This window comes from Embiotoca jacksoni, unplaced genomic scaffold (assembly GCF_022577435.1).
Source record: "Embiotoca jacksoni isolate LCO1_2020_lvr unplaced genomic scaffold, fEmbJac1.0.p SCAF_12, whole genome shotgun sequence".
Lineage (NCBI taxonomy): Eukaryota > Metazoa > Chordata > Actinopteri > Embiotocidae > Embiotoca > Embiotoca jacksoni.
Window position 1 is genome coordinate 1 of NW_027185252.1, and position 15,247 is coordinate 15,247.

The 15,247-nt window shown below is 40.9% G+C and overlaps 5 protein-coding genes and 1 non-coding gene across 6 annotated transcripts; 5 read left to right on the forward strand and 1 right to left on the reverse strand.

Moving 5' to 3' along the window:
• Nucleotides 1–301: 301 nt before the first annotated feature.
• On the forward strand, nt 302–1,471 carry LOC138194962 (uncharacterized; the record flags this gene model as incomplete). Its single annotated transcript, XM_069144015.1, is given in 1 exon segment — nt 302–1,471. A coding segment is annotated over 1 exon segment (472 nt), but the record flags the coding sequence as incomplete, so codon positions are not given.
• Nucleotides 1,472–4,073: 2,602 nt separating this feature from the next.
• Nucleotides 4,074–6,416, forward strand: LOC138194963 (G-protein coupled receptor 4-like). Its single transcript, XM_069144016.1, has 5 exons — nt 4,074–4,276; nt 4,813–4,926; nt 5,062–5,295; nt 5,563–5,744; nt 5,858–6,416. The coding sequence occupies exons 3-5, from the start codon at nt 5,077–5,079 to the stop codon at nt 6,354–6,356; spliced, it is 900 nt and encodes a 299-aa protein (XP_069000117.1). The 5' UTR covers nt 4,074–4,276; nt 4,813–4,926; nt 5,062–5,076; the 3' UTR covers nt 6,357–6,416.
• Nucleotides 6,417–7,800: 1,384 nt separating this feature from the next.
• LOC138195029 (G-protein coupled receptor 4-like) lies at nt 7,801–9,241 on the forward strand. Its single transcript, XM_069144093.1, has 3 exons — nt 7,801–8,016; nt 8,423–8,610; nt 8,695–9,241. Exons 1-3 carry the CDS (start codon nt 7,801–7,803, stop codon nt 9,239–9,241), a joined length of 951 nt encoding a protein of 316 aa, XP_069000194.1.
• A 568-nt stretch (nt 9,242–9,809) lies between these two features.
• Nucleotides 9,810–11,370, reverse strand: LOC138195076 (gonadotropin subunit beta-2). Its single transcript, XM_069144139.1, has 3 exons — nt 11,301–11,370; nt 10,794–10,912; nt 9,810–10,151 (listed from the first exon to the last, which is right to left on the reverse strand). Exons 1-3 carry the CDS (start codon nt 11,368–11,370, stop codon nt 9,918–9,920), a joined length of 423 nt encoding a protein of 140 aa, XP_069000240.1. The 3' UTR covers nt 9,810–9,917.
• An 802-nt stretch (nt 11,371–12,172) lies between these two features.
• trnae-uuc (transfer RNA glutamic acid (anticodon UUC)) lies at nt 12,173–12,244 on the forward strand. The gene has a single exon. It is a non-coding gene; the product is annotated as a tRNA-Glu (tRNA).
• An 862-nt stretch (nt 12,245–13,106) lies between these two features.
• On the forward strand, nt 13,107–15,067 carry cox20 (cytochrome c oxidase assembly factor COX20). Its single transcript, XM_069144140.1, has 4 exons — nt 13,107–13,273; nt 13,874–13,988; nt 14,138–14,201; nt 14,313–15,067. Exons 1-4 carry the CDS (start codon nt 13,241–13,243, stop codon nt 14,455–14,457), a joined length of 357 nt encoding a protein of 118 aa, XP_069000241.1. The 5' UTR covers nt 13,107–13,240; the 3' UTR covers nt 14,458–15,067.
• The last annotated feature ends 180 nt before the right edge of the window (nt 15,068–15,247 follow it).

Sequence of the window (15,247 nt, forward strand, 5' to 3'; positions counted from 1 at the left end):
CGTTGATTTATTTCTTCTGGGTTTCATGTTTTATTTTCTGCACGTTTGTTAGCAGCTAAAACCTTAAAACCACCTTTATACTGAATCATAAATGAGCTGAAGTACCTGTAACCTGTATATGAATATATATATATATATCAGGTTGAATCTTACTTTTTAATACCTTATTTATATTTAACACTTCACCTTCTTTCTTATTATTTAGTTAGTTTTTGACTTTGTCTAAAGTACAAACTGCTCTGCAACATGTTTTATTATATTCTCACAAAATAAAGTCTAAGGGTTTGGTGTCTTCCTCACAGGGCCAGAGCTCAGGAGAGGCCCTCATCAGTGCTAGATCCATCACCTACATCGTCGTAGCAACCGTCTCCTTCTTCCTCGTCGTCGTCAGCATCCTCGGCTTCCTGGTGTGGCGCCGGAGGCGGGGCTTCAACCTCAGCGGCAAGCTGGGACTGGCCAACGTGATCGCTCTGGAGGACCTGCAGGACCCGGAGAGGAACTGCGAGCTGCTGTCCTCCATCCGGCGCAGCAGGCGGCAGAACCTGCCGAGCTCCAGCTCCGAGCAGGACGTGACGGACGGCGTGTTCCTCATGGTCTACCTGCCCTCGCCGTACGAACAGACGCTCACCAGGATCGCCAGAGCCGCCAGCACCAGCAGCTCCAAGGACTTGGAGCTGCCGCCGAGTCCGGGGCCGGAGACGGGCAGCGGGGACGGAGACGAAGAGATGAGGAGGAACGGCAAGACGGTCGGAGAGGAAGAAGTCATGGACTGAATCAGCGGGAGAGAGGAGAAAAGATATCCAGCTGTTTCCAGCTGATGAAACCGTAATCTGTCCTTCTTACCGACCGAGACGAGAACGAACATCAATCAAGAGTTCAAGAGATGCAAAAAATCTGAAAGAAACCTCAACCGTAATGAGAAGAGACCCCGCCCTCTCCTGCTGCACCAACATCTTTTTATACATGTGATTTGCTTGACTGGAATCCAGAAGACGTTGTCCGTCTTTCAAACCTCCGTCTGGATGAATCCTCCGTCAACCTCCTTCTAACGTTTCAAACCGCCGAACGCTCACGACTCCGACGCAGAAAGGTTGTTTTCAGTTTGTCCTCTTCACAGCGATGGTCCCCGCTGCCTCGCCACCGCATTACACTTCAAAATAAAGACCGAATAAAAGGAGCACAATCAACTGAAGTTAACACGAGGTGTGATTTTTAAATTGTAAAAAATGTACATTTGTATTGAAAACACTATTTTTTACTCTTCTTGTTATCTTCTTGTATTTTACCCATGTCGTCCTTTAACAGTCGTATTTTCCCAAGTGAGCGTCAACAATAGCTTCACCTCCCTTTATAATAACAAGTCTTTGATTATTTGTATTCATTTTTACTGTGATACTTGCAGTATATTTTTGTCTCATTGTTTGATTTCTGAATACAATGACTGACAATAAAGTGGGGAGTTCTTTAATAGTGTCCCACAGTATTTTTTTTTTATCCTTAAATGTTGTGCAATCAAAGTTAAAAGAAGATTTAAAGAACTGTTGTTTTTTTTTTAATATAAATGTGGGTTAATGTAATCTCTAATAATTCCTTCATGACCACAGCCAGAGCTGAAATAATCTGCTCTAATTCGAGTGTTTAACATTTCTGAACTACAGACACACAAAAATCATGTAACAGGGTTTTTATCCTTTGCAATTCATACAAGATATTCCAATAGAAAATGTGCATTAATACCAGGTAGAAATGGAGCAGAATCACAATCAGTGGCTGTTGAATTGTTATTGATCAGTAGTTTGACTGTTTCTTAATGTAACGTGGGCGATAAAGATCAACAGACTGAAGCAGAGACTTCAGAATGAATCTGGACCATCTGGTTTTGTGGAGTTTTGTTGATCTAAACTGATGAAAGAAAAACATGAACTGACTTGTTTTTTTAGACACGTTCAATGCAGCGAAACGTGTTTCACCAAACACAACTGAACAAACAAAAGCTCCAGAAACTCCAGCATTCAAAGGATGATGGGCATGTAACAACAAGGATGTAAAAATAGAAAACAGGTTCTTGATCACTTATGAGAGAGGCAGTCATTTTTTGTTGTTGTTATTGGTGCTTGGAACTCAAGACGATTTTTCAATAGGTAGGTATGTATGTGTGTATATATGTTGATATATATATACAGTTGAAACCAGAAGTTTACATACACCGTGCAAAAAGATACATAACACTTTTTTTCTCACTGTCTGAAGTTAAATCAGACTAAACCTCTCCTGTTTCAGGTCCGTTAGGATTACCAAAATTATTTAACTTTTGCTAAATGTCACAATAATGAGAAAGATAATTTCTTAGAGAATTTTATATTACTTTCTTTGAGGTCAAAAGTTTACATACACCAAAAGTATTATGTCTTTAAATAACGTGGGCAAGCCCAGATGATGATGTCATGGCTTTTGAAGCTCCTGATAGGTTAACTGACAACATGTGAGTTAATTGAAGGCACACCTGGGGATGTATTTTAAGGCCACACCTCAAACACTCTGCTTCCTTGTTTGAAATCATGGGAAAGTCAAAAGAAATCAGCAAAGAAATCAGGGAAAGAATCGTGGCGCTCCACAAGTCTGGTTCATCCTTGGGTGCAATTTCCAGATGCTTGAAGGTGCCACGTTCATCTGTGCAAACAATTATACGCAAGTATAAACATGGGAATGTCCAGCCATCACACCGCTCAGGAAGGAGACGGGCTCTGTGTCCCAGAGATGAACGTGTTTTGGTTCGACATGTGCAAATCAACCCCAGAACAAAAGCTAAAGACCTTGTGAAGATGATGGCTGAAGCTGGTAAGAAAGTGTCATTATCCACAGTAAAATGAGTCCTGCACCGACATGGGCTGAAAGGCTACTCAGCAAGAAAGAAGCCATTACTCCTAAAGAAACATAAAAAAAAACCAGATTACAGTTTGCAAAAAGACACCAAGACAAAGACCTTAACTTCTGGAGACATATCCTGTGGTCTGATGAAACTAAAGTGGAGCTGTTTGGCCATAATGACCACCGTTACATTTGGAGGAAAAAGGGGGAAGCTTGTAGACCTGAAAACACCATCCCAACTGTGAAGCATGGAGGTGGCAGCATCATGTTGTGGGGCTGTTTTGCTGCAGCAGGAACTGGAGCTCTTCATAAAATAGACAGCATCATGAAGAAAGAACATTACCTGGAAATATTAAGGCAACATCTCAGGACATCAGCCAGGAAGCTAAAACTTGGGCGCAAATGGGTCTTCCAAATGGACAATGACCCTAAGCATACTGCCAAAATAGTTAAAAAGTGGCTTGAGGACAACAAAGTCAATGTCTTGGAGTGGCCATCACAAAGCCCTGACCTGAATCCCATCGAAAATTTGTGGGCAGATCTGAAAAGGCGTGTGCGAGCGAGGCGGCCAACAAACCTGACTCAGTTCCACCAGTTCTGTCAGGAGGAATGGGCCAGAATTCCAGCAGAGTACTGTAAGAAGCTGGTGGAAGGATACCCAAAACGTTTGACCCAAGTCATGCAGTTCAAAGGCAACGCTACTAAATACTAAGGAACTGGATGTAAACTTTTGACCTTGAAGAAAGTAATGAAAAATTCTCTAAAATATTCTCTTTCTCATTATTGTGACATTTAGCAAAAGTTAAATAATTTTGGTAATCCTAACGGACCTGAAACAGGAGAGGTAAGTCTGATTTAACTTCAGACAGTGAGAAAAAAAGTGTTATGTGTCTTTTTGCACAGTGTATGTAAACTTCTGGTTTCAACTGTACATATATGTGTGTATGTGTCTACATGAACAGTGTCTGTGTAGAGTGGTGCAGCTGCAGCCCGGTGATGTCAGGGAGGTCCTTTAACCCCGCCTCCTTTTTCCTGCTTTGTGCTGGCGGTAGTGCAGACTCCACAGAATCCTTAGGAAGTAGCAGCCCGGCCTGAGGTCGCCACAGCAGCCACAGAGCAGCCACACCCACTCTGCTTAACGACAATGGGCGTGATACCAGTGATTGAGGTTGAGCAAATATCAATTGCAGCCTGCACTCTGCTGCTCTCCTGAGAACCGTCTGCATGGCTCTCAACATCCCCGGGCTGGTAGCCACCATCATATTCTACCTGCTGGTGCTCGGCATCGGCATCTGGGCGTCCATCAAAGCCAAGAGGGATGAAAGCAGGACACGGGCGGACCACGCGGACATGGCGCTGCTGGGAGACAGGAAGATCAGCTTGGTGGTGGGCATCTTCACCACAACAGGTCGGTCCTTTATTCACATCAGTCTGCAGCATTTTTTTTTGTGCAAATTTATTACAAATAGAAAACAGAAATATCTCATTTCAAACAGTTTTTTTTTCATGAAACCTTTTTGACAGCATGGATTCTTGTCTGCTGGATTTTGGCAATTTATCCTCTCGGGCTCCATCAGGGGAAAAAACACTCATTTTATTCATTTAAAATAAGAATCACAGACAACAACTGGTGAACGGGTCTGTGTTCTTTCTGCAGTGACTATGTGATTATTATATTAGTTTGATTTCCTTTGTTATATATATATATATATATATATATATATATATATATATATATATATATATATATAACCTGTGTGAGGTCAGCATACAACACCACTCACCAAGAGATATCCCGTTTCTGTGCGTTTTGTCCTGATTTGGCACAAAGGCACAGCTCCCTTAACGCAGGTCACGCGGTCGTTATTGTTGTCGTCCCACTGCCGTTGATCAATAATGCATTTCCCTCCCTCTGCTTGATATTGCCCGATGTGCTCCGTGCAGCCACGTGGGTCGGCGGGACCTTCATCATCGGTACTGCAGAGACGGTGTACGACCCGAAGCTGGGGCTGATCTGGGCCGTGATGCCGCTGGCGGCCACGTTGGCCTTTGGCCTCGGTAACAAATGATGTTTGAAGGGAGCTGCTTCCTGCCTGCTGTCAAACCTCCACTGATACTTCAACTCCTCCAACAGAATACAAATGTTTTGCTATTTTTCTAACCCCCCCCCCCTCCAAAAAAAAAACAAAACAGGTTTCATACTACAGAATGGCAAAATTCATGAACAACACCTCACAGGACCAAAGCTACAACTACGGAACCACCACCAGCTTTTACGAAGATGATCATATCGACGACATCGATCAAAACCAAGGATTCTTCTGTTATACAGTCGAACTTGGATACATCAGATATGTGCTGGTATGGTTCATCGTGAGCGTCGGCTTTCCTTTGATCCTTGTGGCCATCTTCGCAGTTTATTCTCTGGTGTGTGCATTCAATTTATTTTTTATATTGTATGTGTTGTGTACAGCCTTCCCTTAAACTGTTAATGGCACTTAATTATGAAGTTATTTTTGTGTCTTTATTATGCAAGCAAAAATTTTTTTTGTATCATCTAATATTTTTGTCAGCACCAAGTAGTTTCATGAAAAATGCACAACTCCTTTTGCACTTTCCAAGCAGAGCAAGATGGCATGTATTGAAGAGAAGTTCAGTGGATGTTAAAACCTCTTTGTCCTGGTTTTCCTGCAGGTGCGCGATCACGTCGCTCCGATCTACGTCATCAACCTTCTCGTTTCCGACCTCCTTCAGCTCTGCTGCATGCTTGTTTGGGTGGCGACCAGTTACCAGACGCTCTGTCAAATATCCACTTACCTTTACACTGTCGGTGTGATGGCCAGCGTTGGCTTCATGGTCTGCATCTCCCTGGAAAGGTAACGATCTGTCTCACCCAGTTTGTGCGTAGATACTTATGTGTCTTACCCTTTTTTATTGGTACACAAACTGGTTCTCCTCAGAGACCATTAAGCAAGTCTCATCTTTTCAGGTATTTGGTCGTGGCCTGGCCCTTGTGGTACCGCTTCAGACGACCCTACAAGGTTTGTTTGGCAGTCTGTGCCGTGGTCTGGACCCTTCCTCTCTTCTATCTCCTCACTTTCTACTTCTCGATTGACTTTAACATCACGGAAACTATTGGTATCGTCTTTATCCTCCTTCCCCTCCCACTTCTCACGTGCTTTCTGTGTGGGACGGTTAAAGCCCTGTCCACCACCCGCAGTGTCTCCCTGGATGAAAAACGCAGAATCGTGGCCATCTTGGTCACAGTGCTGCTTATTTACATCCTGCTCTTCCTGCCCCGTGTTATTTGGTCCCTGGTAGATGGAAAGAAAGTCTTCCTAGATGTGAGTTTAATTTTTGTGAACTTCAGTCCTCTTGTGGATGTGGCTCTCTATGTGTTCATCAGGAAAGGGACTGTGGACAAGTTTCTGGCCTCTCTGTGTCGCTGCGCAATGGGCAGCGATGATGTCAGCACATCAACAGTATGAAACATTACAGCATATACATGGAGATGCATTTTGTTCAACTTCAATAAAAAAATAAAGTGTAAATAAAGTGCCCATCGCTACTTTGTCTCTTTCCCTTTTCTTGGTTGTCGTGCTGCAGTTCCCACTTCAGGGACATTTTTGGGGGCCGGTCCAGGATACATTTTTCTTGTGCTGCAAGGTAACCAATATTACTGAAACAATGTAATGTAAACATGCCTTTTTTCTATCACATACTACAGTGATAGTGGAAAAATTAAATGAGTTAAAGGTCCATACCTATAAGCCTGATGTATCTTTTGAAAATGCTCATGATTGATGTGTGTTTCCCCTGTTTTGGGTGACATTGATGAGATTACATCTCTTGCAGGTTATAATTAAACTCTTGAGTCTTCGTTTTGGAGTCACGAGGGCACACACTGTAAATGAATGCCTGTTTTTGTTTTAATTTTAAGTGTTTTATGTCATTCAGGGCATTAATGAGGAAAACATCTTTCACTGAGGCCCTTATTCAAGCTTAATGGTGAAACAGTTTTGTTCATATTCAGTGGAAATATCAGAGGAAGAGCTGGGTGTGATGAAACCACACGTCAACTGACCATTAAAAGCAGGAAATGTACATCATATTTCCCCAAAAAACTTGAACTCTGATAACACTTGTCTCAATATAGATCAAATATTATGTGATGTTTTCACATTGGGGATAAATACACATTATTTCTAACACAGTTTTTTAAGTTTTCATTACTGGAAACCGTCACTGTGGCCACTACACCAATAAAAGGAAGACGAATAAGTCCTCATTGGAATTTTGGTTTATTTTCAGAATTAAGGTAAATTAGTTTCAAACAACAACTAGTCCAGTCTGCTGCAACACAGAAATAGCATATGAAAACTTACAGTCACAGTACGTAGATATATAAAACACCTTGAGTATGAAAACTAATTGACTCGCCTCAGATACAAAAAATAAGTGTTAATTGTGGAGAGGAATGGGAAGAGGGAGAGGAAGCTGAGTTGAGCAATGTTTGTCCCCGTCACAGCTGTTCGGGGCTGTTTGAAAGATGATGATGATATGATGCAATCACTTTGCACAGCAACACCGAACTGGTACGTTTTATTGTTTTATTACTTTACTTTGTAGCATCAATGATGCTTGTAATTTAACCTCTGCAGGTGATGTTTACATATCCTGCGTAGAAATAAAACCTTGTTTCTATGTTCCACTTATAAGTAAATATGTAATTTGATCTGTTCCACGGATGACAGTAATTTAGTGTACATGTGTCGTTTTGCTTTCTATGTATTTCCACTCAAAGTGCATGTTTTCTTCTGTTTTAGTGTCACGTCTGCTGCTCTTTGTTACGGTGTAAATAGTGATTTAGGTAAAAAGGAAAAAAGGGTGACACACCTGCTCTTTTGTTTTCTATAGGTTACCCTGAGAGGAATGGATAACTCCAGCGACGACATCTACTTCTGGAATGACACCTTTTACTATGATTACAACGACTATTATGATTATGAATATTATACCATCTTCCAAAAGTTTAACATTTACGGTTTGACGAATGATCTTCCAGCCTTCTCATACGTGATTGCATGGACTGTGATCTGCGTTGGTTGCCCGTTGACCTTTTTGGCCATCTATGCTCTGGGCTCACTGGTAAGTAAAGAATGAATCATCTTTCCTGTATGTAGAAATCTGCATCAGAGCAGTAACTGTTGCCGTTCACTCGCCGAAAACTCTGTGTGGAAAATGTTTGAGGATGATAGACAAATCACTCTGCATGCAACCGAGTATCACGGCAAAACGTGAAATAGGCACACGGGTCCACTACAGAAAAACATGAAATAACCACGCTTTGACCTGTCTGAGCTACCCGTCCTCCCTCCTAATACCGCCCAAAGAAACTCTTTTGTTTCCTCTGTTCTTTGGTAGAAAATGTGCAACTACCACGTGTGTCTATTTCACATTTTGCTATAGTTTACCTGCGTGTCTATTTCACGCTTTACCATGATATGATGTGGCTTTATACTCCCTGCTGCTTTTTTTTTCTCATCAACTGCAGGTACGCAACGACCATGTTGCACCGGTCTACGTCATCAATCTCCTGATGTCCGACTTCATCCAGATTTTCTGCAATGGGATCTTCTTGGCAAAGCCCAGCAACCTTGTTCTGATCCTTGTCACTTCACTTATCCACTACTTGGGTGTGATGGCCAGTGTGGCCTTCATGGTGTGTGTCGCCCTGGAAAGGTAAATGTGCAAGGACGCCTCTAAACAACAACAACAAAAAAAAAAACCATTGTAAAATTATATTCTGACTGTCCTTTGTTGCAGGTATTTGGTGATCGCCTGGCCGCTGTGGTACCGCTTCCGACGAAGCATCATGCAATCTGTGTTGGTCTCCGTTACAGTCTGGGCCTTATGTTTCATCCATTTCCTCGTTACACTGCTAAACTCTGACTTGCTCTACAGATGTATTAGCAGCTTGGTCTTCTTCCTCCTGCCCTTCCCCTTGCTCCTCTTCTCCTTAGCCGGGACCCTCAAAGCTTTATCTGCTGCCATTTCCGTCTCTGTGAAAGAAAAACGCAGAATTGTGGGAACTTTAGTGGTGGTGCTGTTCTTACCCACGGTCCTTTTCCTCCTGCACGTGTTACGCACACCTAGAGATTTATTTTTTATATTAGAACACGCTAACAAATTAGCCTTATCGTTCCTTCAGTTCAGCCCTCTTGTGAATTTGGTTCTGTATGTTTTCATGAAGAAAGGGGTTGCAGACAAGCTGCTCGCCTGCCTGCGTTGTTGCATTACGGCAAAAAAGGACGAAAACGTCAAAGTCCGCACCGACACGAAAAGAAACACTGAAGACGTCAGCTCGGTGTGAATACTCTGCCTCTCATTTTACGTGTATTTAAAAAAAAAAAAAAATTAGATCCACAATATCCATTTCATGTTTACATCCATTGTTCGAACATTGCAGTGAGGTAAACAAACTCCCACCTGTGTTCCCTCATATAATGCGATCATGAGAATCCTTGAGTCCTTCGGACCGAGTGAACGTTGGTGCCAAACTTGAAGAAACGAAGGTGTCACTGAGATATCGCATTTTACAGAAATAGGATGGAACGTAAGGCTTTGGCTATCGCCGTCACGCTGACATAAAAATATGTGAAAAGAGTTATAATGGAAGAACCTCCTATTGGAAGAATGGAAGAGACGACATCCCTCTTAAATTTCACTGCACAGCTACGTCTGTAATTTTGCAATTTTAAATTAAAACTAATATCAACAAGGAATCTAACAATTCATATTTGTCAGTGTCCTTATTCTATAACCATATTTTTCTATCGAAAGTAAAATCACCGCCTCAGTGGTGGAACGATGGAGTCGAAGAGGCCGAGAAGTTCAAAGAAATATTAGACGTTTATTTTCTATCTTTAGTTGCACGACAGATACAACGGTCTTCATTTTTTTACTGCAGTTGATGATAAACGACAGGATGTTTTTTATACATTATATATAATGTGCACAGATGTGGTTCAGCTGCTGCTACTGGAGACTTAATAGAAGAAGGGGATGTCATTCATGCAGAAGTCGGGCTGCAGGCTCTCGAAGGTGCAGTCGGACGTGTCCATGGCGCAGCGCCCGCAGTGGCAGCTCGTGGCCACCGGGTAGGTGACGCTCGGGTCCACGCCAGGCGGACAGTCGGGCAGCTCAAACGTCTTGTAGTGCACGTCGCGGTACGTGCACACATGCTGGTACACGTTGCTGAACGGTATCTTGAAGATCGGGTCCTGCAGAGGAAGCCCAAAATAACGAGGTTTCCGAAACGTGATTGATATCGTGCGATACTGCGATACGAAGAGTGGGCAACATCAGGCCTCAAAAAGGCCAAATATTTGGCCAAACGTCAAATGAACCCAAGAAAAATGTCATTAAATGAGAATGTCAAAGCCAAAACAGAACTTTATAAATAACATGGATTAAATGATGGCTGAATATTGTAGGGTGAGTTTTTTTTTTGGTAAATCCGCAGTGGTGCATTGTCGCTGGACGGTTGCTATAGCAACACAAACTCATCTGACAGATTTTACCGATGCCGATAAAAAAAAAAAAACAGGAAACCAGACTGCTGCTTATCTTTTCACTGAGAACTGAAAGTGTGAAAATACAATGACATAATAAACGTGTGAATAATAGCACGATTTATTAGATATATTAGGTTTAATTAACATTCAGCCCATTAAATAAAGTGTTTTTATTTGGTTAATATTTCTATAATGTTCTTATCATTCAGAGGAAATACAGACTTTACAAACAGCATCAATATTTCTTTATCAAGTGTAAAAAACTCTTAATGCTCTTAATGTGTTATCAACAATAATACTTCCCCACACAGTCGAATATTTTATTTTGTGTGTCATTACCCACAATACCTTGGTGATGCAGTGTCCGCTGCAGATGGTTGTCTCCACCGGGTGACACCTGGGGCAGCCCTCCTTCTCCAGAGACACCGTCTGGTTGATGAGCTGGCAGGGCGGCAGCTGGAAGGCAGCTGGACACGAAGGTGTTGATGGTTAATATTCAACATTCAGAGTCCCTGGTGACGAATTAGCTCCAGCTGAAGAGCTTCTGCTACTTTTTTTTTAATGCTTAATGTTTACTTGCATTTCTTCTTTCAATGTCATTTCACATTTTTGATATTATAGTTCATACACAACATGAAAAGAAGCTATTTATTTCACATTTAGGAAAATTAAATATCTTAAACATTTTTAAAAGTGGCTTTTCTTTAATAACAAACGGCCCTTTTTGCCATAACTTTCCATTAAAGTTGGAGATTTATTTTTTCAAGAAAATGTTAAATGATTTGTGAAAAATCGGTTTTCTTTTATGGGAAAATCAAACTTTTTTTTAAATTTTTAGATCAACTGTTCTCTTACCTGCTGGAGCCGAAAGCCAGAGGAAAGATGAGGCTCCCAGAAACAAACTCAGCATCAGGACCAGCTCCATCGTCCTGCAGGGTCACAAAGTGGGTGTGATAGTCCTTTAATCTGTTACTTCATTTAGCACGTTCTTCATTTAGAAAATATTTAATAAAACAGTTAAATAATAAAACTTAAACTAAGGAGACTGAATAAGAAACTATATTTTTTTTATACATATATATATATATATGTACATATATATATATAAGTATAAATACAAAGAAATAAAAAAAGGCTCTAAAGAAGTGTTTGACCCCTGACCTTCTGGAAGAATCTGAGCCAATTACACACATAGACATAAGTAAAAAAAACACACAACCTGTAAACCCATGTATAACACATTAATATACCTATTAACCATTAATGAAGTCAATAAGGGAACCTGTAAACCCTTAAAAAATAGAGCTCAGTTGTTAAATTTATAACTCTGAATTAAAAAAAAACTAAAACAGTTTAAAAGATAGTTTATTTTATTTACTTAAATGTAAATAATAAATAAATGCATCTGAGATAATTCATGATTTAAAGCAGCCTGACTTACCTCTGTGGTGTGTTGCAGGCGGTGTGCTGAGGTCAGCTGACCTGCTCAGTCTTTATACAGCTGACAGGAGTCTGGTGTCCAGGACGGATGTAATGTCACACCGCTTCAACCCTGAAAGGAGGAAACACAGTTAAATCTTTATTTACCCAGAAGGATTAAATCTGGGTCTGAGTAATTTTGCACATCCTGTTACACTCATGTCACCTGTCAGGAAGACAGATGGATAAAAGAAGACCTTCTTTTTCCATTTCTTTTTTTCCCGGAGCTGACATCACCTGTTTCCAGGTCCCATATGGTCTAGCGGTTAGGATTCCTGGTTTTCACCCAGGCGGCCCGGGTTCGACTCCCGGTATGGGAACTAAGGTTTTCCATCAGGCAAATCATTGTTCAATGAAACACCACCTGTGCTTCACCATCATCTCTGCAGTTTATATAAAATGCACCAGAAGTCCTCTCTGTGTAATATCCCTCAAAATTAAATATATCAGTTTAGATGGTTTTCCTAAAATTAAGCAGTATTTATTTGTTTTACTCCCCCCCCCCCCCACCCTCCCTCCCCTTTTTAAAAACAAATATAATACCTATATTTGACATTATCTTAAAGGAGCTGTTCATAATCTATGGCTTATCAAGTCTTCACTCTTTTCACATTATATTGTATATTGTCAAATTTTTATTGTAATACTCAAACTAACTCTAAAAACTGATGTCATTTTGTTTATCAGAAGAGCTTGTTGTGGAAAAACATACTTGCCATCACAACAGGATGAAGACTATCAGGTAGTTATTCTGCTGTTCTCCGTGAAATAATCTTGTTTTTATCAAAAAGGGATCACTGTGACATGCTGGCTTCCTGTCGGACATTGTTCATTTTATACTTTGATCCTGTCCTCTGCCACATTAATTCCTGTGAGGATTATTGTTTCAGTGGGTTAAGATGACAAAGTATGACTCAGGTTTACTTGAGTTTCAACCGTGGATGTCATTAATTAACTCCTTCTTTTCCTTTAAAAAAAATAATCTGGTTCATCCCTTAGTGCACACACAAATAATTTGAATAAAAGAAAAGACAAAATGAGAACAGTCTTCCATCCAAGTAACTTAATTTTATGACTTTTATTTATTTTTTTAAATGATAAGTTTAGTATACATAGATTTCTACTGATCTCTGCCGGAACTACACATCGTCCGTATCTTCTTTTCGAGTCGGCTGTTATTTAACGGAAGGACTCAATCGGCGCGTAACTGCGCATGCGCAGAGGCGTCGCGGATCTGAAAATGTTTGTTCGGGAGGATTTTTCCTCCAGAAATTCAGTTTAAATTTTCACAGAAGGGAAACAAACGCAGCGGAGAAATGTCGGGAGAAGAGGGGGCGAGTCAGAAGAAGGTAAGAGCTGCGAGTCACTTCACGTTGTTTGAATGGAAACACAAGTAGGAAGTGTTTCAGAAGGTCAACATGGTTCGCTCAAGGTTTAACACACTTTAAATATCGCGAGAATTAACGGTGTTCTCAGTTAACACGAGACCAATTGGAGTGACGTAGCCAGCGGTTCCATTAGTGAGTCAACTGGTTAAATAGCGGATGTTCTCAATCAGACCAGATCTCGCTCCAAAGTATGAAACTTAAAGAGTGAATTTGGGTACAGACACGAAACACGCAGCTGATTTTAGCGAAAACATTTTTTCCTAAAACTCGACTTCGTCCTGAAAAATTCGGCTGATAGAAATTTCACCATAAACTCCAAAAAGTGTCAGTAAATCATTGACCCTGTTATTTGTTTCATTTTTACATGGATCAGCTTATTTTTGCCATCCAGCTGCAGATGTTTTCACCTTATTGAAAGGAGTTTGTTCCACATGTAAACGTCGAGTTCACTTCCTCCATTCACACATTTCTGAAGCTTGATTTTTTTTTTTTTTTTTAAATCTCCAAACTTGTATTTGTTAATTATTTTAATATGGATTTAATGTTTGTCCGTTCTTTCAGGGTTTCAGGCTGTTGGGGATCCTGGACGTCCAGAGCACTCCCTGCGCCCGAGAGGCCGTCCTGCACGGAGCCGGAGGCTCTCTGGCCGTCGGCCTGCTTCACTTTCTGGCCACCAGTGAGTCTGTGTTCACGTCTGTGGATTTCAAAGGCTCGTTTAATGATTAAGTGTGAAATCATTTTTATTTGATCCCAGTTTTGTTGTTGTACGGTAAATCATTTAAAACCTCCTGCTGTGTCTTAACTGATCTGTCCTGTCGTCCTCAGGTCGGGTGAAGAGGTCCTTCGACGTGGGGTTTGCAGGCTTTATGTTCACCACGCTCGGGTCCTGGTACGTCTTTTCATTGGACACTCGTCTCCTTTTTTTTGTTGTTGTTGTTGTCGTCTGAACAAACACTTGTATTGTTTTTGACCGGAAACCTTCTGGCGTTTCCTCCTTCAGGTTTTACTGCAGGATGAACAACGCTAAGCTGCGTGCGGAGCAGCGGCTGATCCAGGAAGGCATCAAGAAGAAAGTCGTGTACGAGGGAACTTCTCTCGACCCGACAAACAAACCGAGAGCTGAAGCTCCTTCAGGTCCGTCGTGATCTTCTTCATCAGAGAGGACAAGAGAGGACAAGAGAGGACGCCGTCAAAAGTTTTCTGACTGAACTGACTCTGAGAAGATTGTTGAACATATTATAATATATATATATTTATATATATTATGTATAATATTTTATGGGTTTGTTTTTATTTTTTTGGTGTTGTTTTGGGTTTTTGTTCAGAAACTCTTGCTCTCAATCATCCTCCAGCTCCTCCCGCACATTTAAACAGTTTACACTGAAAGTAAAAAGCTTCTCAGTGGAATCATGTTCTTAATTACAAAACAAAAAGAAAAGAAGTCATAAATATCGATCCTGTGAATTCCCTCAAACTTCTGTGATTTTATTGACGTCGTTCTACCGCCTAAAAGTTTCGTCGACTCATCAGCTTCTGTAATATTAAAGAAGTCGCTGCAGGTGTGCGTCCAGATGTGCGGTGTACTTGTTGTGTCCCACGGCGAGCCGAGCAGCAGGCGGTCATTCAGCGTGAAAACAGTTTGTTGAAATTCACATGTAACTGATGATCTGACTGTTTGTGTGCAAGTTAAATAAAATTTGGAAAATCACTTTCAAAAACAGTAAAAAAAAAAATAAATTGGTTTATTAATTGTAATTTTTGATCAATATTTTCTATTCATGATGAATCAGGTTTTTTTTTTTTTTTGAGCAGAAATCAGCAGAAATCATCAAGATGTGAAAGACCTAAAAATCACGGCAGTCTCCAGGTAGGAAACATGACACTTTATATAAAGACTCTGAACTGTTTACGGTTTTATTTATAACTACAATACTT